The sequence below is a fragment of the Struthio camelus genome, chromosome 20, assembly GCF_040807025.1.
Source record: "Struthio camelus isolate bStrCam1 chromosome 20, bStrCam1.hap1, whole genome shotgun sequence".
Lineage (NCBI taxonomy): Eukaryota > Metazoa > Chordata > Aves > Struthioniformes > Struthionidae > Struthio > Struthio camelus.
This window is the reverse complement of record NC_090961.1, coordinates 10,902,055-10,927,265: the sequence shown is the minus strand read 5'-3', so window position 1 is coordinate 10,927,265 and position 25,211 is coordinate 10,902,055. Positions and strand designations below refer to the sequence as shown.

General features: G+C 56.5%; 1 protein-coding gene across 8 annotated transcripts in view; it reads left to right on the top strand.

Annotated features, from left to right (window-relative positions):
- LOC104139830 (collagen alpha-1(III) chain-like) overlaps positions 1–22,446 on the top strand; it is a 123,264-nt gene extending 100,818 nt beyond the window's left edge. The window contains exons 34-69 of one of the 8 annotated variants that reach the window (XM_068914358.1): positions 538–591; positions 1,045–1,098; positions 1,796–1,849; positions 2,592–2,645; positions 2,989–3,033; positions 3,324–3,368; positions 3,777–3,884; positions 4,605–4,658; positions 5,330–5,383; positions 5,772–5,825; positions 6,305–6,412; positions 6,867–6,920; positions 7,257–7,364; positions 8,132–8,185; positions 8,335–8,388; positions 8,928–8,981; positions 9,834–9,887; positions 11,016–11,123; positions 11,790–11,843; positions 12,012–12,065; positions 12,350–12,403; positions 13,423–13,476; positions 13,791–13,844; positions 14,814–14,867; positions 15,841–15,894; positions 17,343–17,396; positions 17,477–17,530; positions 17,849–17,902; positions 18,192–18,209; positions 18,439–18,492; positions 18,681–18,743; positions 19,692–19,857; positions 20,602–20,708; positions 20,986–21,066; positions 21,357–21,545; positions 22,048–22,446. In XM_068914358.1, coding sequence (XP_068770459.1) covers positions 538–591; positions 1,045–1,098; positions 1,796–1,849; positions 2,592–2,645; positions 2,989–3,033; positions 3,324–3,368; positions 3,777–3,884; positions 4,605–4,658; positions 5,330–5,383; positions 5,772–5,825; positions 6,305–6,412; positions 6,867–6,920; positions 7,257–7,364; positions 8,132–8,185; positions 8,335–8,388; positions 8,928–8,981; positions 9,834–9,887; positions 11,016–11,123; positions 11,790–11,843; positions 12,012–12,065; positions 12,350–12,403; positions 13,423–13,476; positions 13,791–13,844; positions 14,814–14,867; positions 15,841–15,894; positions 17,343–17,396; positions 17,477–17,530; positions 17,849–17,902; positions 18,192–18,209; positions 18,439–18,492; positions 18,681–18,743; positions 19,692–19,857; positions 20,602–20,708; positions 20,986–21,066; positions 21,357–21,545; positions 22,048–22,197 — 2,538 coding nt within the window. In that variant the 3' untranslated portion in view covers positions 22,198–22,446. Of the gene's footprint in view, positions 1–537; positions 592–1,044; positions 1,099–1,795; positions 1,850–2,591; positions 2,646–2,988; positions 3,034–3,323; positions 3,369–3,776; positions 3,885–4,604; positions 4,659–5,329; positions 5,384–5,771; positions 5,826–6,304; positions 6,413–6,866; positions 6,921–7,256; positions 7,365–8,131; positions 8,186–8,334; positions 8,389–8,927; positions 8,982–9,833; positions 9,888–11,015; positions 11,124–11,789; positions 11,844–12,011; positions 12,066–12,349; positions 12,404–13,422; positions 13,477–13,790; positions 13,845–14,813; positions 14,868–15,840; positions 15,895–17,342; positions 17,397–17,476; positions 17,531–17,848; positions 17,903–18,191; positions 18,493–18,680; positions 18,744–19,691; positions 19,878–20,601; positions 20,709–20,985; positions 21,901–22,047 lie in introns of those variants that run through there. The other 7 variants (XM_068914353.1, XM_068914357.1, XM_068914356.1 and 4 more) reach the window with 7 other exon arrangements.
- Positions 22,447–25,211: the final 2,765 nt, after the last annotated feature.

Below are 25,211 nucleotides of genomic sequence, written 5' to 3'. Positions count from 1 at the left end.
ACTGCAGAGCTGTGATAAGTCAACGAGTCTCCAGGCAGGGTGCTGACTATCGTACGGGGCTGGTGTCCTAGCAGGAATAAAGACTGCAGCTTGCAGGGAGCTGGAGCAGCAGATAGGAGCCGCCTGAAGGTCTTCTGTCTGAGAGGTGGCCATCGGCTGGCCTCATACGGGACTTGGCAAATAGCTACAAATCCTGGGGCCACGCTCCCCCAAATTTCAGATTGTCATGAGCCATCTGGGCTGCATGAGCTGGCCCAAGGCTGCCCTGTCCCATCACACAAGCTGTCAGGCCCCAAATGCTCTGTTAGCTATTAATTATTTGCCCATATTGTCACCGTGACCAGTGACAACCCTGCCTGAGACCCGGCTACGCGCAGGTGTTGCCGGGGCTGGCTATAGCGGCAGAATTTGTCTGTAACAACCCAGTTTGGACCAGGCGATGCCTGTCATTGAGCACAGAGGTCCCAGCAGTGGCTCGGTAGGCCTTTTCTCATCACAGCCTTTTGATCGATATCTCCTCTTCAAACATTTCTGAAGGGCCCTCTGGGAAGACCAGGAGCTGATGGAGACCCAGGCTCCCTGGGTGCGAAGGTGAGAGCAGGGAGTAAGGGGGGCTGAGAACATGTCGGGGAGGCTGACTGGAGCTCCTGGTGGTGGCAGACGTCCCTGAGGCACCTGGTGGTGGCAGACATCCCTGAGCGGCCCTCAGTGGACATGATGAGGCTTTTCATGGAAGCCTGGGGTGAATCCCACCGATCTGGATCAGAATCTGGGGAGCCAAGGCCTGCTGTCAGTGCCCACGCATGAGCAGCCCGTATGTTTCCCGTACAGCCCCTATCTCAGCTGATCATCAGCGATTTTCCATCCACAGCCCAGGCAGCATCACATGGAACTGGTTCCTCATGCATGGTTCCTCCAGCTGCATGCGTCAAACCAGGCCAGGTCTCTACCCTGGTGCCCCTATAATTTCCATTAGAGCCCAGGTTGAACAGAATATCCATGTCCCTGGAGCAGAGGTACATTAGTGCTCGTCTTTTCTTGCAGGGACTATCTGGAAAGCCTGGCTTGGAAGGACCACAAGGACCTGTCGGCATGTATGTAAGTGATAGGCATGCCCACTTAGTGAGGGACAGTGCAGCCTGCCTGAGTGCTGGGGAGAGGTGGAGAGGCTTGTGCAAATACAGATATCTCAGCCAGGGCACTCATGGTCCTGTCAGGGCTTCTGCAGTGCCCAGTCCCAGCCCAGCTTGGCAGCTCTGGCTGCCCGAGCTGTCTCCCAGCTCCAGCTGGGATGAGCACAGCATTTCGGGCCAACATATCTGATCCAATCGTGGTGCATCTCTCTGGGGATGGCAGGGCTGACTCTGGCCCCGGGCAGTAGATCTGCACGGGGGCTGGCCAAAGGTGGTGTCTGAAGCTAAGCTGCTCTACCAGCATGGCCTGAAGCCCCAGCACACTTCCCTGGGCCACATGCACCCACTCGCCAAATCCTCCTGCCTCAATGGAGATGGTGTGGAGGCCGAGGAGAGGGGACATGAGCTAGGTTTCGTATTGCTGAGGAGAGGGAAATCCTTGTGGTCACTAGACCTTTCCATGTAAGATGAAATAAGATTAATTTTGGATAAGAATGATAATCTGGGACAGAGCCAAAGAAACTGAGTCTGTGAAGCGCTGATCCCCGGGACAACTCTTGCCTTTCCCCTGGCAAGAGCTGAACCTCAACAGTCACCTTATCCCATAAGCTGGATGTACCATGTGTGTCTCTGCTGACCTACTAACACGGTGCGCTCCCCAGGGTTACCCAGGACCTGTTGGTGACAGAGGGAAGCCAGGACCCAGGGGAGAAAAGGTAGGACTGGGGAACCCAGCAAGAAAAGCAGCTCAGGGCAACCAGTAAAGAGATTTCTGCTTGCTACTGGGTGGTGGGTTGTGCTGCAGAGCACTGAGCTGCACCAGAGCCAGGGAGGAGGGACCGTGCTGCTGGGTACGAGTCTCTGTGGCAGGACGTGCTCTGCAGCTCTTCTTGCGACGACTGGCTGTTAGGGCTTCTTTTTTCTGCCCCTCTGCATTAGTCTTCTGGCTTAGAGAGGGGGGGATTTCAGAGGCTGTACAGAACAAGTTTGTTTCTGTTTTCTTTAATGCTGTTATGAGAAAAAGTCTTAAGAGAAATGTAGCTGGAAATAGCAGACACTCAGCCTGTGTTATCTGCAAAGCAGCCCTGGCTCCTTGCTGCAGCCCAAGCTGCATTTGGCCTCTGCCAGAGTTCAGAAATGTGCAGGTTTAGGGTTTGGATATTGAGCTGAGTGGGGAGGCATTTCAGGTGTTATCTCAGGGCAGTCTCCATGAGCTGTGCTGCCCCATGCCCATGCCAGGGAGGTCTGCAGGGGCACAGTGAGCCAGCCCTTGCTTGCTGTGGGCCACGAGGAGCGTGTCTGCAGCCAGCTCTGACGTGGGGCAAACAAGCTGGTCCCGAGCTGTTCAACTCCCCAAACTCACACTCTTCTTAAGACACAGGGCTGCTATTTTTACCCTTACGAGGTTATTGCAGCAGAAGGTACAGCAGAAGGGAAATCTGTCTTGCCTCCTACCAGGGAGAAGCTGGAGCCCAAGGCCTGCCAGGATTCCCAGGAAAAGCTGGTCCCAAGGTGAGTGCTGCTTCCTGGCTGTCTGTGGGCAGCTCTGAACTCCCCAGTAGCCAGCACTGAGCAAATCAGCTTTTGCTGAGCTGGATGAGGTAAAATGGGAAATCTTTCCTGCCACCTCAACTGGTAGAGGGGAAAGGGGATCTGCTGCCCTCATGAGGTGACCTGCAGTGTGGGCTGGGGTCTCCCAGCACCCAAAATGGTGGTTCTGGGGGCAGTGGGCAGGGGCAGTGCTCATCCAGGAGAGGGTGGTTGGGGCTTCTGTGTTTCAAGGCAGAGCCTCACTCCTGGCGTTAGTGGAGGAGGGATGCAGCATGTGGGTCTGACGTGTCTCTCCCTTCTCCAGGCCCTGCCAGGCCCCCCTGGCCCAAGAGGTCCTCCCGGCTCCCAGGTAGGTTCCAACGCTGTAGACATGTTCCTTCCACTGTGGGTCTCCCCCAGCTGTGTGGTAGAGTTTGTGCTACCTGTGGTGATAATGGTGGGAGCAGGCAGGACCCTGGGTCCCCCCTCATTGCCTGCTGTTTTGTCCTGCTGGACTTCGCTGCATGGACCTCTTGGAGGTGGCCCGGGTGCAGGGGGTTTGTTTGAGCAAAGCCAGGTCCTCTTCACCCTGCTCTGAGTCCCCAGTACCATCTCCCCTCCCCACTGTGACCGCACTGTTGAAAACCTGTCTTGTTTCAGGGAAGACCAGGAGACCCAGGTCCTCAAGGACTTCCAGGGCTGCCTGTAAGTGGAAGAGCTGTGGCTTGTAGAGATGCTCTATAGGCTCAAGTTATGCAACATCCAACGTGATATAACATAGGCGCCCATTCTGGCGGCAATTCCATTGCTGGGCTGGCCATGAGGCTCAGTAAAGGGGCAGAATAAGGCCCGAACCCTGCACGGGAAGCCAGGTGATGACAGGATGGGTGTGGGGACCACACTGTCCTCCTGCACCCTCAGTGGTCTCTGCTTGACAGAGTCACCAGTACCCCAACAGGCACAGATGGTGCCATTATAAACTGCATGGTGGCCAGATTGCTTCAGATGTGGGGTTTCACTCTTCCCCCCTGCGCTCCATTGCTCTCCCCAGAGAGAGAGGAGCTGCACCACTCCCTGCATTCAGGATGCCTAAATGGCCTTTTGTTCTTGCAGGGAGTTCCTGGCATGCAAGGACTGGACGGCATCCCTGGGAAGCCTGGTTTGGCAGGAGAAACGGGGGCTCCTGGGCGGAGTGGGGCTACTGGCCTGCCTGGGTACCCGGTAAGTGCAGTTGGGGCTGCTTTGATTCATGTTTGACACAACATTCAATACTTGCAGTTGAGCAAGGAAGGTTGTTACTTGGGGGCTCTTGGGGAGCTGGGAGTTGGGCTGGCATAACCTAAGGGCTCTGTCTGCCCTGATGCTGGACAGTGTGCACAGGGTATGTTCAGTCTGCTCATTGTAACGCACCACCTTGCTGGCCACTCCATTCTCCATAACAACCTTGGGATGAGGTTTCTATGGTTCCTCTTAGCTCCCAGTCTTTGCAGTGCATTCGCTGCGCTCTCTTCCACTTCATCGATGACTTAGGCAAGGCTTTCGCTGAGAGTCGCCTTTACGGTATCTGTGCCCAGCCACTGTAACTGGCCCCTTCCAGCTTGAATATGGAGCCTCCCAAGGCTCCCTTACTTGCTTTCAAGTCTGATTGTTCAGCTCCTTTGCCATAACCTGCCTCATCCTTTTACTCTCTGCCAGTAGGACAGATTGCAAGGGCTCTTGCTGGCGTGTGTCAGACAGTAGGAGCTCCCAAAAGCACCTGCAAAAAGGGAAGGAAGAGGGAAACTGGTACAAGAGACTTGACAAGCTGGCAAGTGGCTCATGTGCCACTGGAGCTGCAGTGTGCTGGGCTCTCTTGTCCACTTGCCATCCAAACTTGGGAGGTGCAAGTGCCTCCTAAATTGCTGTAATGCCTCGCTGTTGAAATGGGCTTTTTGTTTTCAGGGCCGGGACGGTCCAGGTGGACCTGAAGGGCCTTTGGGGAGGAAAGGAGAGAAGGTAAGAAAAGAGGTATTTTGGTACCCCTTGCCATCCATGTGTGCAGTTCACACTGGGCAAAGCTTCATAAGATTGCTCTCCTTGTGTGAAAGGGTATTTTCCTCCTACATTCAACTGGTCTCCGTTGCTTTGTGAGGAGGGGAGCTAGGAACCAAATTTGGCCTATGGGTCACTGCTTGGACCACGGTGAGCTGTGGCACTAGGACCTTGTTCCCATGACACTTGAAACAATCTTTGACCTCTCCCCGACTCTTCCGTGTGCGGGGAGCTTGCAGTGCTGAGCTGCTGCAACAGGCTGGCTTTCCCACTTGGGCATCACCTTCTCCCCGTACCTCTGGAGCAATGACCCAACTCAGGGTGACCCGTAGCCATACTGAACACAGGCTTTCCCAAACTGCTCTCTTCAAGGTGGAGAAGAAGGATGTGTGAGAATTCTTAAGAAACTTGCCTGGGGGTTGAAGGTGAAGCACACCTCCCAATTTTACCACTTGCTTTATCTTGAGTGATGGAGATTTATGAGCTTGACGCAATGTGGGAGAAGAGCCTTGCAAGCTCTCCTGGTAGCAATGTTTTGCCGACATCGCAAGGGCTGGGGCAGTGGGGCTCCCTGCAGGGACCTGCACTGAGGACAGCCACAGCTGCTCATTCTATGTCCTTGTTTCCTCTCCCAGGGTGATGTGGGCGATCCTGGGGATGCTGGCATCAGGGGACTGGATGGAGAGCAGGTACGTCAACTCAGAAAACCTGGCCCTCCTTCTCCTGGGCTGCTCCAGCTTGCTTCTCCTGAGGTGCTGTCCTTGGGGAAGGGAAAGGGTTGCCGATCCTTAACTGAACTAGAAGGTCAAAGTTCTGTCCTCATTAGCTGATTTGAAGGCTTTGTGCAATAGGGGCAAATCAAAGCGTAGGCTTTGATGGGATGGGAAGATGGGAGCCAGCAATCTCCCAAGGAGAAATGTCATTGGAAAGTCTAATGAGGGGAGACATCAATGCATGGGGACTTCCCAGGCTGGCCTCACTGAAGTGGTGTCTTGATGTTGATGTCACAGAGCCCTACACATGCTGGTTGGTGGGGATAACCCATAGAAGTAATGGGATGTGTATTTTCTCCTACAGGGACTACCAGGGCTGCTGGGAGTGGAGGGTCAACCAGGACCCAAAGGCGAGCAGGTCAGTTCCAGCTGAGGGTGATAGGCACGTCGCACTGTGCTCGCTGGCAGCAGTGGGCTTGCCTGGCCCTGCCGCCTTCCCTGGGCCTTCTGCAGAGATGTGAGTGGGCGCACAGGGTTTCCGTGGCCTCTCTGCAGCCAGGCGCCTCTGTGCTGTCCTCATCTGTCACTGCTGGCACAGCCCTTCTGGGAGATTTTCATGTGCACTAAAGAGATTTTGGTGCTTAATTCTCATCAACTTTGAGTGCAGGCGGCACCTAAATCCATATGGGGCTTTTTTAAATTGTCCCCCAACATGCCCGTGCTTGGGGATTTATGTTCCTAGGCATGGTGTGGAGGGCCAGGAACCCCTCAAGGCTTTGATACCTGGTACAAGGAAAACCAGGAGGGACCGTATGGTGAGAAATGATGGATGTGCAGTAAGGGCTGACCCAGGAAAAGTCAGCCAAGAATAACACTGGTGGTCTTTTTCCTTTCCAGGGAGAGGCAGGAGTCCCCGGAGCTCTAGGCATCAAAGGTGTTCCTGGGGAACAAGGGGACGATGGGCCAAAGGGGCCACCTGGGAGACCTGGGGAGCAAGGAAAGGAGGTACATGCACTGGCTGACACCATGGTAGTCGCTGTTGCTCACCGGCTTCCTCAGCGCCCATGCTGCGCTCTGCCAGCCCTTGGGGGTCAGCATGGGGAGGGGAAAGGTGTTACCTCTGAGCAGCCTGTACATCCTGCAGCTCTGCTGCGGACAAGCTTTAGGATCTCCTTCTTATAGGGGAAGATGCTTGAATGTGCTAGTTATTTGATCCTTGTTTGCTATTGGGTCATAGCTGCAAGTAATCTCATGGTTCATTCATTCACCTGGTAGACCTGACAACTTTGCAGGAGCTGCAGCATTTTACCCAGAAATGAAATCCCAGCCAGAGGAGGATAGTAAAGTCCATGGAAGTCAAATGGCTGACTTTTAAATGACTGACCAAGCTTCAAATATACCTGACTGGAACAGGGCTTTGCATCTGACACTGATATTTCGTCTCCGTTTTCTCTGGCAGGGTGATGTTGGTGACGCTGGAGACCCAGGCGAGCCAGGACCCCAGGGAGAAAAGGTAAGAGGTGTCTCTTCCCCGTGTTTCTTTCCAGCACCTTGGGACAACTTGTAGTCTGCTCGGCCTCCTTTTCTTAGTTTGTCATGGAGGGGGTAAAAGCAGGGCAGGGATATCACTATGACATGTTAGGTGGCTGAAAGCCCCTTGAGATTTTGGGGGCTGCAGCCCCATTAGACCTGGCATTAAAATCTCTCCTGTGAGTGCTGTAGAGTGAAGGTCTCATGTCCGTGGCATCCAGTGAGATTTCTGAAACGTGTCGTCTTAATGCAGAAGCTCATTTAATTGCTATTCCTTTTTCCTCTTTGTGCTGACATCTGTATCTCCATTCCTGGCCAGGGAGACACTGGCCCTAGGGGCCTTCCTGGAGTGCCTGGACAAGGAGCTGTTATGGGGGACATTGGAAGAAAAGGACATAAAGGAGAGAAGGGCCAAGAAGGTTTGCTGGCAAGTACAGAGAGGGAATCCTTCAAAACTCACAGGGATCTCAGCATTTCCCCCAGGCTGGCAGTTCTCTTGCAGAGGGATTAGGAGTGGGACTTAACCCAGCAGGAAATGTTGGGCTCCAGGAGCTATAGAAAATACTAGAAATAGGAAAATCTCTGTAATCAGGAAGTTTTGTGGCTCATGGGCATGTCATCAAATTTGATTCTAGTTGACACAAAAGGACATACTTCAGAGCATCTCCCTGTGCGTGGATATTTGGGCAGAAAAACAGTCCGTTTACAGAAAGAATCCAGCTTTATGTGTGGAGATTTTTATCTGACCCAGTAAGAAAAATCTTTCTTTATGGGCTTTTGCATTTATCTCAAAGCTGGAGTTTAGTATCTCTGAGATCTCAGTGCAACCTGGCTGTGAGGAGCCTGATCTACCTGTAGCTCCACGTGTTTCCTGAATATTGGGAGAACTAGTCCAACCTCAGATCTCCTCTCCTGCCACTGGTTTTTATGGGGTTTAGTGGTTTGAGTTTTGTTTTCCCTGTGTGCCTGTAGTCCCTGGATGGAGAGAACTGGCACTGCCTGTTGTGTTGATGTATGAACAGCTTTCCTGTGAATGTGCTGATTTTGTCTTCTTGGGGTTACTGACCTGAAGAAATCTACCTCCAGCCCATTTTGCTGGGCAGCCTGGGTTAACGCTCGATTTGGCCAAACTCAAGCCTCATTTCACCTGGCTGTGCCAGGACTCCACTGAGCATTACTCCCTCTCTGTCCCAGGGCCAGGCTGGTGTTATTGGCGGTGCAGGACCTGCTGGAGCCAGAGGACAGTTTGTAAGTCCACTTGTATTCCTCCTGCCTTTCTGGTGGGTTGCAGCCCTGGGAGAGAGGGCTAAGGGCATGTGGGGTTACTCGATGCCCGGCTGTGGCTGAAGCCTGACTTGGTTGTGTCAGTGAGACTCCTCTTCTTGTACCCTGAACAGGGTGGAACAGGTCTCCGAGGTCCTCCTGGGCTCAGTGGTCCCGAGGGAGTGAAGGTACTGAGGTGTGATTGCTCGAGCCCTTGATGAAATGCCCTTCTACTGTGAGAGTGAATTTAGCAAGGAGCGCTTTTCAGAAGGCAATGAGGAGTTATCTGTGGTTTGGGCACTAAAAGCATCTCCTGCCAGGGTGCTTGAACCCACGGATCCCCTTGCAATAAGGGGTGTCCTCCTCTGATGGAGAGAGTCAGTGAAGTCCTTTGGGTTTGCAGATAAGAGATTCTCCCCTCTCTCCTACTCTTTTCCCAAGCTCTGGTTTCTAGCCTTGGCTGAAGGGGAGCTGTGTTGTAGTGGGGGACTTGGTGCTCAAGCTGCTTCTCACCAGCCATATCGAGCATGGCATGCTGTGCAGGAGAAGCTGGTCCCTGTCCTGCACACATGGCAGGCTGGTGACCTGGGGGGACGGGACGGGGGATGGTCCCTACCTCCTGAGGGCTAGGTTCAGCAAGGTCAGGAAAGGGTTTCTCAGCATCGAAGGGTTGTGATGGCTTGAGATCCGGAGGACAGAGCTGGACTCGTTTCTATTGCTTCCCCAGGGAGATCCAGGGCCACGGGGCATGGACGGACCTGCTGGTGTTGCCGGATTAGAGGTACCAGTGTCCTGGGAGCTGTCACAGGCCTCACCAGTGCTTTACCATTTCCAAGAGAAACTGAAATCAAGGGATTTCTTGCCCCTGAAAGAAATTCAGGGCATGGGTTTCAGAGGAAAGGAGAGATTTTTAATTTCTCAAATATTGGCACTGAATTCCAGGATGTGCTATGCCCCTGCCCCGAGAATCAGACCACTTCAATCAGGCATCCCTTTTGAAGAATCCGTTCCCACTATCTCAGCACTTCTGTTTCCAGGGTATCACCTGGAAATGTACTTGGAAGGAGCCTTTGCATTTATTGTGCAGCAGAAGCAGCAGCAGTCATGAACACGCAAGTCTTCTCTTTACCCTGAGACTGTTCACTGAGGCTTGTAAAGCCAAAGAGCCGCTTACCACCTCTGTCAGGGACAGAAATGAGCAGGATTTTTTCAGCTAAAACTCATTTGCAGAAAAAAAACACAGATTCCAATGAAATATGAAATTCCAGTGAGATACTTTGTTCTGTTCAGTCTGAAACAAATTCCCATTTACTGAAAATGCTGTCATTTTGGGACAGCTAGAAGTAATTACCTCCTCCCCATCAACTGCCACCCGCAGCAAAAATATTGCTATTGGCACTGATTTAATGGAGACCATCCCTCTGAGGAAGAAGGCTGGTAGTTTCTTCTGGGCAAGGCAATAATGTCCGAGACTGATGAGGGAGCTAGCTCCCACGGCACCCATTGTAAGTGATATCCCCTTCGCCAGCTGAATTTTGTGTGTGGGAGAGGATGCTTAAAATGTTTGTAAAGAGCATGAGTGTGAAAGACATGATGAGGAGGGATTTCTTCTAAATCCTCAATGTTGCTGCAGGGACTTGCAGGAGATGATGGAGTAAAGGGGGACCGAGGCAAACCTGGTCCTGCGGTAAGTACTTCAGTGTAAAAGGAGTTTAATAAGGTTTTGTAATTAATTAGCCAGAAGAGCCTGCCCTTGCTTGAGATGAGGCTATTTATCACAAATGGGAAGAGGCCTGGGGCAAACCTGAAGAGCGCTCCGCTGTCTCTGCCAGACAAAGCGTCTGGCTTTGTGACCCTGGTGCTGCGTTGCGTGGCACACGGGACCCACATAAAGATATCTGTAAGGATTGACTTTTGGTAAATACCTTTGCAACCAAGTCATCATTTTCTTGGTTTCTTTAGAACCATAGTTCTTTAAAGGTGTTTTAATATAGTTATTAAAAAGATATGAAAAAGTGACAGTTGTGCAATTAATGCTCACTTATCGGAGTTGCCTGAAACAAGTCCAGTGCATTTGCACAAGTCCAGTGCATTTCCTGCCTTTGCACAACAAACCCACTTGTGGCATTCAGATGTGAAGGTTCGCCAGGAAAGGCAGTTCTGCTAGCCCAGGGTGTGTTCTCATGAGTATTTGCCACTGCCGGTTAGATGTCTGCTCGCAGTGGTGGTTTGCCAGCCCCTCCCCATCACAGCCTAAGCTCTGGCTGGCTGCACCAGTTTTATGGTTGTGGTCCTGACGTTTATGGAGCTGCAAATGTGTTACTGATGCTCTGCACCTCAACTGGAGGGGTAAATCTTGTCTGGGTCCCAGTTTTCCTATGTTATAGTGCCCGTACGCCCAGGCAAAACCATTTCCTTAACTCAGGTGATTCCTTTTGCTTAGGTGAAGTCAGGAAATGGAAGAAACGCAGCCAGGATGTGCAAAGCAGAAAGAGGGAGTCATCTCACTCCCTCTGTGAAGCTGCACCTGCTGTTCCCCTGGGCCTCTCTTTCTCCTCACTAGCTACACACACACATCTCCTTATCACCCAGCACCAAATGAGCCGCCAACAGACTTGATCCTTCCTGAGCCGGATGTTAGGCAGCTTCTCGCGTGCCCCTCCAGCCCAGCCTTTCTTTTTCTCTGTGCTAGAAATGAAGTCCCAGGCCCAAGTGGGGCATCTGGGTCCCAGAGTCCCCTGCAGAAATCGATGTGAATTTGGGAGCCAAACCGGCCGGGCATGTAACAGCTTCCTCTCTTTTCTGGGTACGTCAGGGCTCAGCGGGCTCCTGGGGAGGAAGAGGCGTCCCTGGATTCAAGGGCTACTCGGGGCCTGAAGGAGCCAAAGGAGCTGCGGGAGCAAAAGGAGAGCTGGGCCGACAGGTAACTTGTGTCACGTTCCTGCTCTCCGCGGAGGCGACGAGGGGACCTCCCGGCAGGGCGGCCCTCCTCCGTGCAGCCCTGATGCTGGCACCCAGGTTATGCTCAGCATCCTTGCCCCAGCTCCGAAACTTTGGCTCCTGTAACGGAGCAAGGAGTTGCTCCGGCCTCAGCACTCCTGCTCAAGTTTGCAACGCTGCCTGGACTGGGAGCAGCCTTGAGCCCTGCTTTGCGCACCTCATTGAAACCCGTGTGTAAACCCCATTTCCTTACATCACCAGCCACTGGAGAAATGACTCACCATCTCATTTAGCCCAGCAAAAATCTGTAAATGTTGTTTTTAATAACCTTGCAGCTCTGTAGGACTGAAACTCCTGGGGTAGAGGGGAATCGGAAGGTGAATCAAGCATCACAGCTTCAAAGTGACTGGTATTTTAGAGACAGGGAAAGTGAGGCACCAACATCAGGGAAGACTTATGGGGCTGAGGCGCTGAGCTGGTGGGTCTTGTGTGGACCTGCTACGTGGAGGTCCCTTGGCACAGGGCAGGAGAAAAGCTTAGGGCAGAGCCCAGATTCCTTGGCAGGGCAACCAGCTCTTTACTCACTCTCCTGCCTTCCCCCAAATAACCCAGAGCTGATGTCAAGTTTTTTGTCTCTAAATGGATTCAGGGTCCTCTCGGGCCACCAGGCGAGGCTGGAGCACCAGGATTAAGCGGCATCGAGGTGAGTGGGGCTTCTCTGCCACTCCCCTCAGTCCTGTTCCTGGTCTCCAGCTTTCCTTGAAGCCCAGTTCTGAGCAGCTCTCAACAGACTGGCCAAGGATTTGGGATTTCGGGGAATACCCCTGTGACAGCCCATTTTTGGAGTTGTATTGGTTTCTTTTCTGCTTAGGGCCTGATGGGTGCGAAAGGGAATCCGGGCAAACCAGGAAAACCCGGGCAAATGGTGAGGACCTGAAGGCCTGCTGTGATCTTTCATCTCTCCTGAAAGCCTCATTCGGGCGTCAGCGATGATTCCCGCGTGGTCAGCACCTGCCAGCTCCTGGGAAACACTGCCCGTGGCCCTGCTTGGCAGGCTCTGGTTTGGAGAGGGGCAAAAGTCCCACTGGGGGCCCTCGACATAGAGACTCCTAAAGTGCATCGCGTAGGCAAGAGCAGGAAGGCGAGGTCAGGGGGACACCCATCTGTCGCATCTTTACGGAGGATTTTCCTTCTCCTTTTGGATTTTAGGGGTCTCAAGGACGAGCTGGTCCTGAAGGGCAGAAAGGTCACAAAGGAGAAAAGGTACCTGCAAAAATCCTCCTCTTACTTTTTTCCCTCTGGAAAGTAGCTGAGAAGCAGCAGCCCGTGGTCAGGATGTCTAAATTCATCACATCAATGCCTGCTCCTCTGGAAAGCGTTTAGGCATCCATAAACCCGTGGGGCTGATGATGACTGCCTTCGTGCAGTTAACCCGTCCACGTTCGGTGCCTTGGGCCGTTACGGTAGAGCAGCCATGGGGGAGCAGCATCTGTCCCCAGTGCCTGCACACCTCCTTCCCCTCCTGCCACCTCCCAACCCTATGAACCATCTCGGTCCTGTCCCCTGCGGGACAGATTTCGAGGGAGATCCATGCAGGATGCTCTACGTGCAGGAGAGGAAAGTTTGCACCCAGTGAGATGTCCAGCGGAGCCAGCAGTGGTGCATGGTGCAGGCTTTCCGGCTACAGCGATGATAGTTATTGTTTTAGTGCCTGCCCACTGCGGGAGGAGTGATGCTTTTTCATCCCCAGTGCTAGAAACAGGGCACGGGCTGCTCTCAGGCTTGGCCCCAGGAGCGTGCGACAAGGCTGGCAGGGGTTTGTGGCTATGGGTTGTAGCCTTGCGCGGCTCAATTCGATCTCAGTTACCATATGGGGGGAGAACCCATGAGAGTCCCTAAAAACCAAGCCCCTGGGCTGCCTTACCTGATTTCCTTGTCTACAGGCCCTCTGGAGCAGACCTGGGAGTGGGGCCTGCCTGGGGCCATGGGGAACCTCCTCAACGAGGGGCCAGCGGGTCTGTCCCATCTCCATCCCCCGCTGCCCTCGCGGGGCTGGCTCCTTGCTGGCTCCTGTGCTTTAAAAGCCTTGGGAAGGGACATGTCCCTTCCCTGGCAGCTCCACGATGGCACCGTGGTGCCTGTCCCCACGTTTCAGGGCCCCACAGTGGTCGGCGGGCTCCGGCGTTGGGGGTTTCCCTGCAGGCAAGCAGCTGCTTTTCACCCGTTTCATGTCCTTGTTCGCGCCAAACGGCCGACGCCTCCGCTGTCTCCTGTCTCTGCAGGGCCACATCGGGCGCAAAGGGGAAGAAGGGGTCCCCGGCGAACCTGGCAGAAGGGTAAAGTGGCACCGCTGTCCCCGTGGAGGGTGGCGGGAGGCTGCTAGGCTGATGCCAGCCCCTGCCAAGAGCCGTGGGGGAGCAGCACCCGCGGCGGCCCGGCAGCGGGACCCTGGCGGTTTCCGGCAGTAGTGGGGGCCTGCAGCACTGGCGGGGGACACCCAGCATCCCTGTGGGGTGGCAGCGGGGGGACGCAGGGTGGCAGGGAGGGCAGCAGGGCCTGGGGCGGTGCAGGGAGCACGTCATGCGGGCAGCCGCATTGGCGCGTCTAACCCGTTCAATCGCTCAGGAGCCCCAACTCTGTCGTTGCCCAGGGCAAGCGAGGCAAGGCTGGCCAGAGGCCACCGAGAGGCCCCCGGGGACCCAAGGTAGGCCCGCGCCGCGCTGCTGTTTCACAGCCTGCCCTGGGCATGGGGTCCCTCTCTCGCTGGGCGGTGGTGCCCGGGCAGCACCACGTCGGGCAGACCCACTCTCTACCCGAGTGTCCCCCACGACCCCGTTGTCCGATGTGGCAGTGCGTGCCTGTTGGAGGCTGAGCCAAGAGACCACTGGCCCAGTCCCCACCAGGACGAGGGCTTCTTTGGCACCGGGCAGTGGGAGCTCTCCTGTCCCCAAGACGCCAGCAGGCAGCTCGAGGTGCTCCCCAGCCAAGGGAAGGACACCATTTCCCCAGGTCCTCCAGCTACTTGTAGTTCAGGGTTTTCGGGGACTAGAGATTGACATCTTTACATTTAATAGTTCCTCTACTATAGTTCCTTTTCTTGCTGCCGTGACTCTCACCGGCACCCTGGCCCTGATCTCCCTCGGGCTGCAGCAGCACCTGGAATTGCCCCTTTGGGCATGTGACATTTTTGTAATTCTTGCCTTTGAGGTGGGGCTTTTCCAACTCTGAGATATCGGAGATATAGACATATTTTCCTTTTGTTAGGATTAAAAAATATGCTAGGAGCATGTTGAGAAACCCCATTACCGCTGCTTGTTCACGTGCCTAGAAAGGGAAGGGCCAATTTTGCATTATCTCCCTCAAAACTGTTCCAGGCACTTTGTTGAACGTGCTACCCCATCTCCCAAGCTGGGCCCTCTCCTGTGACGTATTCAGCCTCCCCCACCGCTGCCCTGGAGCAAGACATTGTCTCGCTGAAGGCCTCGCTCCTCCCTGATCTCTTCCAGCCTTCTACTCCTAGCAGAGGGCCTCTTCCAGCTCTCCTGCGCTCCCACTGCATCCCCTGTCTACTGCTGTCTCTGCAACAAGTGCTGGGGGGGGGTTGGTTCTGCCTTGCTTTCACATTGAACCGCTGTGCAAACTGATAAGGGTCTCTCTCGCCTTTGTCTTTCAGGGCTTCCCAGGTGAAGGGGGGCCAGAAGGGCCTCAAGGCCCCCAAGGACCTTACGTGAGTATCACCTCCGGAGGCACCTACTTGCGAGGAGGTTTTTGGGGAGCTAGCTGTTCCCGAGCCCCAGGGCTGTGGGGATACTGGCAGTTAGAGCAGAGGCCTGAGGAGTGCTCCTGCCTCTTGGTGGCTGCGGACAAAGCGCGTTGGGTTCTGTTTGTTCCCCCACCTGCTGGGTCCCTCTAGGACCTCTTAGCTCCTGAGATCAGTCACATTCAGCCCCTGCGGTACCACCATGCAACCCAGCTCTGCCAACAACCAAAGAGGAAAACTGTTTAAAAAGCATGACACTTCTAGATGTTTTATGCAGCTAACATAGCTTTGATCATGATGTCTCCCAAATTAGCATCCCAGCAGTGCATATGCAATGAGGCAAATCAGGTAATTTCTACATCATTTTTATAAAAGCTGAGTGATGAATGAATACTTCCCTTGCTGGTTAAACACCAGGTCTCATGTCCAGGAATTATGAGTGCTTGCAGAGGACATCTCAAGTGTGGCTGTGCTCACGTTCCCAGAGAACTGCCGTGGCTGAAAGGATAGGTTGTACTGCAGCATCTCGTATTGGTCAAAAAACTAGTTGCTTTTTTTTAAATTGCTTTGAATTGTTTTTATCCACTGTTTGAAAAACCTCAACTTTGGAAACTTCACCAAAACCCAAACGAGAAGCCAGAATGTTCTAGAATGAGCCCAAGGCCCTGAACTTTAATAGAGTTTTTTGGCCAAGAGGAAGGGATCCTCCAACGGGAAAAATCAAATATTTGATGATAAATGCCTTGCGGTCTCTAAATCTACCTCAAATTCTCAGAATCCTGTGGCAACCCACAATGACAGTTTGTGGCCAAGTCCTTCCTGGCCAGGGAAAGAGATGTCCCTGGAGGATGAGGTCCCGCGCGGTGACCCAGGAGGTGTGAGAAGTTCAGCTCACTGCGGCCATGGGCTGATATGGATGACGCACGTTTTTTTCTCCTAGGGCATTCCTGGGCTGAAAGGCATGAAAGGAGACCCTGGCCCAAAAGGACCGAAGGTAGGAGATGTGCTATTGTGCGGGTACTGGGCACAGTGGGGGCTTTGGGTAGACGCTAGCATTTAATTTGCTGGATACAGTCACAACTTCTCCCTCTTCTTGAACCCCAGTCACTGCAACATCTTACTTCTTTACATGTTGGCCCCAGTTTCCCCAGACATTGAGAGATGGGCACTTTACACTCTCTCCTGTCCCCACAGGAGCTTTTCCCTCTGACAGGTCCTTTTCTAGTTTCTGTAGCCTCTTAGCATCGCAAGCGGGCCCCCGTAGCATGCGGTATTTTAATCCCCCGTTCTCAGCACTGTTGCTGACTCCACAAAAGCACACATCTTCTCTCTGCTACTTACTGATGAGATGATGGATTCAACCTTGGCACGAGAAGCCAAGTACATCCTCATGGTCCCATCCATCAGCTGCAAGGCTGTAAATAAGAGTGACAAGTAGTCCCTGGTGGCGGGCAGTTGCTCACTGCCTTCAGGAAAGTGAAACTTGGTAATAAATAAGGCTTTAAATCTATTGCAAGCTAAATGAGCAATGGCAGAAGTTAAAGTCCAGGGCATTCAGCAAGGCTGGAGTCTGTGGGAAAGCAGCCGGAGGAAGAGGCTATTTGCTCACTGCAGCAGTGGTAGAGCTGCCTGGGGAATTGTCTGTGTCTGTGTTTGCTGTGATTTGGTTTCTTCCCCTGCTTCACAAGATTTCAGCAAACAACAAATTTTATTTTGTCTTGTTTTGCTTTATTTTATTTTTATTTTCTCAAAGAATTTCCTAGGAACCTCTGAGTAGTTGTCAAATTATTTAACCTGGGATAAAATATTTACTGTTTTGCCTTTGCAGCTGAGCAGGGAATGAAGATGCTCTGTCACACTTTTTCCTTCCCAGCCTGTATGTGCATGTTTAATTCTAACAAGTCAAAAAGATTTTTTACAGAAAGTCTGCAGCTGGCCATTGCTGGGAATTTCAGGTCTCCATTGCAGCCATTTCTGCCTTGCAAGGAGTCCATATTTGGCCAGGGTTGCTCTTTCCAGACAAACGTCTCCTGCCAGGTTGCTGATTGGGCTAGTTGCTTGTGCAGTAGGAAGCAGGAGACCAGAGAGGGTCTCCTGGAGGAGATCTAGGACCTCCCCTCCTCTCAGGCTGGACTGAAAGCAGCGTGTTGCCCTTTAGTGCCTGGAGGCTTTCTCCTGGGGGGATGGCTGTATTTCGGAGATCTCAGCCTGTCCACACTATGAGCACAACCATAGCAGTAAAACCTGTGCTTGCAGTCTTCTGCATGGGTCCAGAGAGCAGGTAAAACCACCATTACCAACCCAATAAAATACTGCTGAAGGGCTAAAATTGAGCAGGGCACAGCTCCCACCCCGGGATCCAATGAGCTGATATTACAGGGCATTTCTACCCATCTTTGCCATCAAAACTTTTCCTGACTGTCCCCCGACTGACTCTCCTAGGGCGAGAAAGGCAGCATGGGAGACCTCGGCCAGCAAGGGGACGATGGCTTCAAGGTGTGTGAAGGGCTTTCTCTTTTCCTCCCTCCCCTTGCTCCACTTGGCATCCTGCGTGACGCCCCTTCCACCTCTCCTAGGGCAAGCAAGGACCCCCCGGTGTCCCTGGGAGGCCAGGACCCAAGGGAGAGCAGGTAACCGTGGGCTGGGGGACAATGGGAGGCCAGCGTACGGCAGATGCACCAGGGGAACCGGACCCGTGCCGGCACGGCACACCCAGGCAGTATTGGGCAGGCAGCCCTGCAGCTTTGCTAGACCGTGCTGGACATGTTGCCGAGCGTTTTGGGCATAAATTAGTAGTTGGGGCAATTTCCTTTGTCCGTCCCTGCAAGATACATTAGCAAAGAGGAAACTGGGGATCAGCCTGCTTTGCGTTAGGCAAAGGGCTGGGAGAAGCCACTGCTCCCAACAGGGACTTTGCTGCACTGTGACCTCCGGCTGTGTCTTTGCAGGGTGACGACGGTCCCTCTGGTCCGTGGGGGTTCCCTGGGTTTCCTGGGAAGCCGGTAAGTTCTGAGCCGTCCGCGCAGCGCTGGGGCGAGAGCGGGCCGCGCTCCCTGGGGCGGCAGTCGGAGCAACGGGGCCCTTAGCGGGTGGAGAGCGGCCGTCCCCGGGCTTGAAAAGCGCAGATGTGCAAGCGCAAAGTGGGTTCATTGCACTGACCGCGCTGTCCTGGCCTTTAAGAGGTTAAGACGGGATTAGACTTCAATCAGAGCTGATTACAGTGATTATGTCACCTCCGAAAGAAAGCGCAGCAACCTCCCTCTTAGGCAGCGTTTGTTTTTTCTCCTCCAGGGCTTGCCAGGACAGAAAGTAAGTAGGCCAGAGCATCTCGAGCAATCCTCGCCCCCCGGCGCCCTCTCCCTCGCGCCCCTCGGCTCGCCCCGCGCCTGCACGGGGGCTGCCGCCGGCGGCAGGCACCGGCGTGCGACCTTCGAAGCCGGGCCAGCCCCCGCGGGCCGGTCTGCTCTCCCAGGCTGTATTTTGCACCGCGGCATCTCACTCCTTCCTTTCTTTCCTTCTCCGCTTTGTTTTGCCGCAGGGACCGAAAGGCTTCGCAGGCCAGCCGGGACCCAGGGGCAAGCCGGGCCCGCCGGTAAGCAAAGCCTCTGACGTCTCCCATGCTCTTCCTCCGCCAGATGGGAGGAAGGTTCGCGCCGCGGCGGCCGAGCCGAGCCACGGGACGGGCCGGCTGCCGAAGCCGTGGGAGGACCCGGGAGGCGGCAGGGGTGGGAAGGCCCTCGGGTGGCGGCCAATGTCACCGGTGTTGTCGTTGTCACCCAGGGTCTCGCCGGCCCTCCTGGCCCAAGTGGGCCATCGCTGAACCTGTCCACGGAGGAGCTGCAGGTGAGCGGCCGTCGGGGGGACGGCGATGCTTCGCGGGGCTGGCGGTGCGTTTCCGTCCCCGGCTTTCGCTGGGCTGCTGCCCGGTCTGGAAGCTGATGGGACCAGAAGCTATTCGTACCGGCCAGCGTTTTTGTCCGGGCTCCCGTTTCTGCCACTCGCAGGAGGAGCGTGCCGCAGCGTGCCCTGCGTGGGGCGCGTGAGCAGCCCGTCCCTCCCGCTGCAGGAACCGTCTCCCCGAGCCCCGGCCTTGGCGGTGCAGGGGGACCGGGAGCCCGGGGTGGCCGGCCCGGGCGGATGACACCGTTGTCGGAGCACGGGGGAAGGTGTGGGGCTGGCGCCGGGCCTGAGACGGTGCTGGTTGTGGGGTGACAAGGTGGAGGACGGGTTCGGGGAGGTGGACGAGCGACAGCGAGGTTGTCTGCCGTCCAGCGTCTCGCAGCCTACGCCCCTTGCCGTCGGCGTCCTCTTGGCGCTAAACGCGAAGGAAGAACCCGCCGAGGGGTTAATCTGCAAGCCAGGAGTGGGATGGGGAGGCGAGGGGTCAGCGACGGCCGGCGCTCGCCGGTCCTGCCCGTCTCCCACCCGCAGCCCGTCCCCTGCCCGAGCGCAGCGGGCCTGCGGCTCCGCTCTGCTTGAGCCCCTCCAGGCCTGGCCGCGGCGCGGCGGCTTCGAGGACAGGGTCCCGCCGAGCGTCCCTTTGCCAAGGCAGCGCGGGAAGGACAATCGAGGGCGAACGGCATGAGGCAGCCCGGGGAGGCTCGCGGCTGCCCTCGAGGCCGGGGGGACCGGCCTCCTTCGCGCCCACGCGGCGCCCGCAGAGGGAGGCTGGGCCTCGACGCGCAGCCGAGCCGCGTGGGCTGCCGCCGGCTGCGTTGGTCTTGCTCCCGGCCAAAGTCGGAGCGGGGCTGGCGTGAGCTCAGTTAGGTTCCCCCCCCTCCCCGCTTTCAGCACCTGATTTATCCCTCCAACCGCCTGAACTACGCCGTGGTGCGGGCTCTTCTGGACACCCTGAACCGCGAACTGAAAGCGCTCGTCCAGCACCCCGACGGCACCAAGGACAACCCGGCGGCCACCTGCAAGGAGCTGCTGCTGGCCCACCCTCAGCTGCCCGACGGTACAGGGGCCCCGGGGCTGGTGCGTGGGGACCGGGCAGCCGCTGCCAATGCCACCAGCGCTGCCGAGCTGCCCCAGGGCTCGGTGCGATGGGGGGACCCCCCTGGGCGCGGGGGCGAGGTGGGCGCTCAGCTGCTGGCAGAGAGGCCAGAAGGACGTGGCCGTGCTGGTGGTTTGCTGGGGGGCAGGATCCGTGCTCGCGGGCGCCGCGTCCCCGACGTTGCGCCCCCCGCCGCGGTTGCCTTTTGAAGGCTGGCAGGGCCAAAAGGCAATGTTGGCTCCTCGGTCCCTGCGAGTCTCTTGGGAGCATCCCTTTGCCACAGGGAGGGGAGGCTGGAAGGGCGTTTGGGGGACAAGGACAGCCGGGCTCCTCAGGCAGCCCCAACCCTCCGCACCTCCGGCTCCTCCATGCAGGACATCTCCCCGTGCCTGGGTCTGGCCCAGCGGGATGTCAGCCAAATTTCCTCATACCAGGCTGTGTGCGTGTGTGTTGGGGGGGGGGGTGCGTGCATGTGCATGGAGAGGTGCGCGCGAGGAGTAGAGAAACGCAGCGTAACGCCTCCTCGGACGATGGAGGTTTGCAGGTTTGCAGCCTGGGCAGGTCTTCAGCCGGCGCCCGGCCAACGTGAGCGCTGGCCCTGGGCGCTGCAAGCCCGGCCGAGGGGGCGCAGCGCGCCGTCTTCCCCCTGCCGGGCGCCCGGGCTGGTGCGGCTGGTGCCAGGCGCTGCGCTCTGCCTCCCTCCAGGTCACTACTACATCGACCCCAACCAGGGGAGCCCCCGGGACGCCCTGCTGGCTTTCTGCAACTTCACGGCGGGAGGCGAGACCTGCATCGCCCCCGTCCACAACCAGGTAGGGCTGGTGGCTGCAGCCCGTCGTTACTGCTCGGCGCAGACGAGGACGGAGGGTCCATGAGGCCCGAGAGGGCCAGTGCGGCAGGTGCCTTGCCGTGGTGACCGCTGTCACCGTCACCCGGGGGCTGCTTTGGACCGCGTAGCGGTTTCAGATCGGCGGAGGTGGCTAGGGCAGCGACGCAGCGCTCAGCGCAGGCTGATACACCCGGCTCCTCGCCCCGGCGGGGCTGCCGTCCCCCGCCGGCACGGCCTGACGCCGTCCCCGCTCCCCGCAGGTCCCCATCCGAGCCTGGCTGCGCGCCTACGCCTCCGTAGGCACCTTCGAATGGTTCAGCGCCCTGCCCGGTGGCTTCCTGGTGAGTCCCCAGCTTGGTGGCACTGGGGCAGCCGAGGGGACGCGACACCGCTTGCACGGGCTTGGGAGTCTCCTGCGCCCGCGACGCTGCGGCCGGGGTGGGGGGGGATCCCTGCGCGTCCCATGGCCACCACGTCTGCAAAGGGGCCAGCAAGCGGGGCGAACGGTGTCCCTCCGGTGGGAACTTGGAGGCTTTGCAGCGCGAAGCCCGAGGGCTGAGCCCTGCCCCGCCGCGGGGGCCGGGCCGCCGCGGCCCCCCGTCAGCGGGCTCTCTCGTTGTTGCCGCTGCAGCTGGAGTACGAGGGGGCCAGCCCCGTGCAGCTCCGCTTCCTCAAGCTGCGCAGCAGCCTGGCCGCCCAGAAGGTCTCCTACTCCTGCAGGCCGGCCTCCGAGCAGGGCCAGCCCCAGCTGGAGAAGGAAATCCAGTTCCTCGCGGACTCGCGGGAGCAGATCTACACGGCCAGCCTGCAGGGCTGCGTGGTAAGCGTGGCCGCGGAGGCGCTCGAGCCCCAGCACTGCGTTTGCTGCCTGCAAGAACCGCCGCGATTTGCAAAACCTTCTGCCGCGTATTTGCAAGCTCAGGGCTGGGCATGGACCTCCTGGCGGATGGGGCTTCCCGCGGCGCGTTGGGGAAGGAAGAGCATCTCCTCCCTGGGCGCAAGGAGCTGCCCGGCCCTGAGGAACGGGGCTGGCCCAAGCGCAGCAGGATGTGGCGGAGGACGGGGTGGGCTGCCCAGTGGGGAAAGTGGGTACTAGAGAGGCTGGGGGAAGCCGTGCGGGGTTGGTGGTGGAGACCTGGCCCTGCCAACAGGGTTTTTAGGGAGTAATGTGGGCAGCGAAGGGTGCTCACAAGTGGGCCCTTCGGGTAGACCATCAGCGTCTCACAGCAAGCTTCGTGGACCAGCTTGAGGTGAAAACCAGCTGAGGCCAAGCCAAGCTGAGGGTTTCGGTGCTGTTCAGCTGCCGCATATGTTCGTTTCAGCTCGATAACGAATCGTCCATCACCGACACCATCTTCCAGTTCACCACCGAGGAGCTCTCCCTGCTGCCCCTGCGGGACCTGGCCGTGTTTCACAATGGCGATGCCTCGCACCAGTTTGGGTTCACAGTCGGACCGGTTTGCTTCAGCTGAAACCAATGACACCCAAAATGAACCGGCCCTCTCGCTCCCCAGCCGAAAACTGCTTTCCTGCCGGGGAGGTGTGCAGAGGGCAAGGGAGCGGTGCTGCTCCCAGCCCGCTTTTCGGAGCTGCCGTTCCTATTTGTGCGATATGTGGTTATAGCTGCATTATGCCATGGACTCCACTTCCTTCTGAAGTAGAAGAATATTGTTTACAAAAGTTGTTTCTCTATAAATTATATATATATATATATATATGTACGTATACGAAAAGGTACTAATTTAATGACGGACCAGGGAGGACCATACGGTTACCACCACCAGGAACGGCTTGGAAAAGAAAAAAAAAGGCGAGGGGAAGGGGGAATACTGCCAGCTTGGGCAAACCGGGGGGGCGAAAGGGGCTTTCCTTTGCCTTGCAAGATTGCATGGATATGCTGCCAGCATTGTTATTTAATACTTTACTTTTGTTGTTTCCAGATGTTTCTCACTTGCCACGCTACTGTGGGGCAGCGGGGCATCATGCTAGTGTGGGTGAGCCCCAAGTGTGTGGTCCGTCCCCCCCCAGGAATCCCAAACCTTCTTGGCTGGCTTCGTGCTGCAGTGCCAGCTTTCTCAGCACCTCTCCCTGCCTGGGTGCTAATGTGGGGCTTGTTTTGCGCTCCTAAGGCCGCGTAGCCCTTTGCCTGCAGAAGGCACGCGCAGGTCGTAGGGGGTTGTGTCCAGGGGCCGACGCTGGGGCTCAGCATCAAGGCCAGTACCGCGGAGCAGATGCACACCCTGCATCCTGGCATAGTTACCAGCTCGGCCGTGTCCTTCCCAGGGCCAGGGCTGCACTGCAGAGGGGCACAGGCCCCAGAGCGCAGTGTAAGCTATGCTGAGCTGCAGCTCCGGAGCAGTCTGCCAGCTCTTCCCTGGCTCTAGCCTGTTTTCTTGGGGGAGAGGAAAAGCCCTGCAGCTCTTCAGTGCAACGCCGTCTCTGCAGGCAAGGGCGCTGGGTAGCACTCGTAGAGCAGCAACTTCTGGGCATGGGCTGAGGACCCCCCTAGGTGTTTGATTTGCGTTTGGATCCTACACTGGTCACTGAGCGGGACATGTTTTTGTAAAGCTAGTGCCAGCGCCCGCCCTGCAGGGCACAGGCTTGCTGCCAGCCTTGCCGCTCTGGGCCCTTTCCGCACCCGAAAGCACCGGGGCTGCCGCAGGACTCCCCCAAAGCCTCGCTGCCTTGACTCCTGGGACTTGGCCACATCCTGCTGCAGCCGGGCTGGCTCGCAGGCAGCGCTGCATCGCCCCCGGCCGGGGGGCGGGGGGGGCACCACCCGGGCTCCCGGGAGGGCGAAACTGAAACCAAAAAAAAAAAAAAAAACCCAATTCACTGCAACACCAGAGACTTCCCTTCCCAGAAGGGAGGGCACCGGGGCGGAGGAAAGGCCGGCGGGCGCCCGCTGCAAGGAGCAGCTTGCACGGGGCGAGGCAGCGCTCTGCTGCGGGGGAGGCGCCCGCTCGCAGCCTGCGACGCCTTGCGGGTGGGCGAGGGCCAGGCCGGGCTTTGGGGGCAGCCCGGCACCGCCTGGCCCGCGGCGCGGCCGGCGGGAGCAAGCGCAAGAGAAGCGGCGGAAAAGGGAAAGCGGGTCCCGGGTTTAGCCGTTAAGGTGTCGTTAAGGAAGGGCTGAGAAGGAGGGGGGGGGGAAAGAAAAACATTAAAAAGGAAATGTGATTAACAGAAAAATTAATGCACAGCTGCAGAACGAAAGAGGACGCCCTAAAGGTTTAACGCCAAACCTTAGGAGCGCCCCCCCCCCCCCCCCCAAGAAAGCAGATGCCTACATGAAGGCGCAGACATGAAAGGAAACCTGAGCGCACCCCGGCATCTCGGACCTGCCAGGTGAGCCAGGGCACAGGCCGCTCTCATGTCTCTGCCCTTCAGGGCAGGAATTTAGGCAGGAAAAAAAAAAAAAGGTTCAGTTGTAGCAACATTTTCTTCTCCTCTTCTTGCAGAGGAGGAAGACCACACACAGAACATCCACTCCCTCACCTCACACCTTGGACACGCTGGCCAAAACTCAAAGGCGCTTCATTTGCCAAAAAAACTATGTGGCTATTTTTGGATACAAACTTTTGAGGAAAGATTTTTTTTTAAGAGAAATAGCATGTTCAGGGATTTATCCTTTTTTTTTTTTTTCTTTAAGCAGCAAACACACCCTTCCAGCTTTCTGGCCATGAGGAAAAATACACTTACTACCAGAACTGGTGTTTTACCCCCCCACCCCACCCCAATCCATGCTTCCTTCCCCAGCAGAGAATTATAAATGAGTTTGCAAGCACAGAAAGCCTCGCAGCACCTTTACGGCGCATCAACCTGCTTGTTTACCAGTGGGGAAACTGAGGCATCAGCGGCCTGGGTTGAGGCAGGTGCAATCCCAGCAAAGCCCCTGCTCGAGCCGGGAAGGACGCAGGTTCCTGAGCAGCTGCTCCCGCCATGGGACCAGCTTTCCTAGGAGCTGTGCGTCGCATTCGCCCGCCCGCCTATCCCCATCCATAGCGGACTGGCAGCTTCAGAAGAGCTGTTAGTTGTTGAGGAGCTAGGGTGGGGAAGGAAAACCACAGCCATTGCATGAGCAGATACCTTGGCTGTATTGTAATGTACCTAACCAGTCACAAAGCCTTTTGCTGCAGCAGGAAGGCCAACGCCAGGCTGCCTTTGGCCAACACATTGGCCCCTCCATGCCCTGCAGCTGAGCCAAGGGTGCAAGGTGCAACGGGAAGGGCTGAGGTCTTGCCCGCTCGCTAGCCGAGGACATCATCTATGGCGCCGTCAGCTCAAGGGCAGGAGCTCTTTGCCAGGCTACGCGTGCTGCTGTTCAAGGGAGGATGCCACGGAGCGAGAGGCCCCCATCAGCCGTGGGAGCCGAGGGCTCGGGTGCGCGCAAGCAGCCACAAACTCTTAGCTGGGCTTTTGCAAACAGGCTGTGTTTGAAGCCAGCCTAGCAATCCCTGTTGTAAAGGAAATGTCAGGGCTGTTCCAG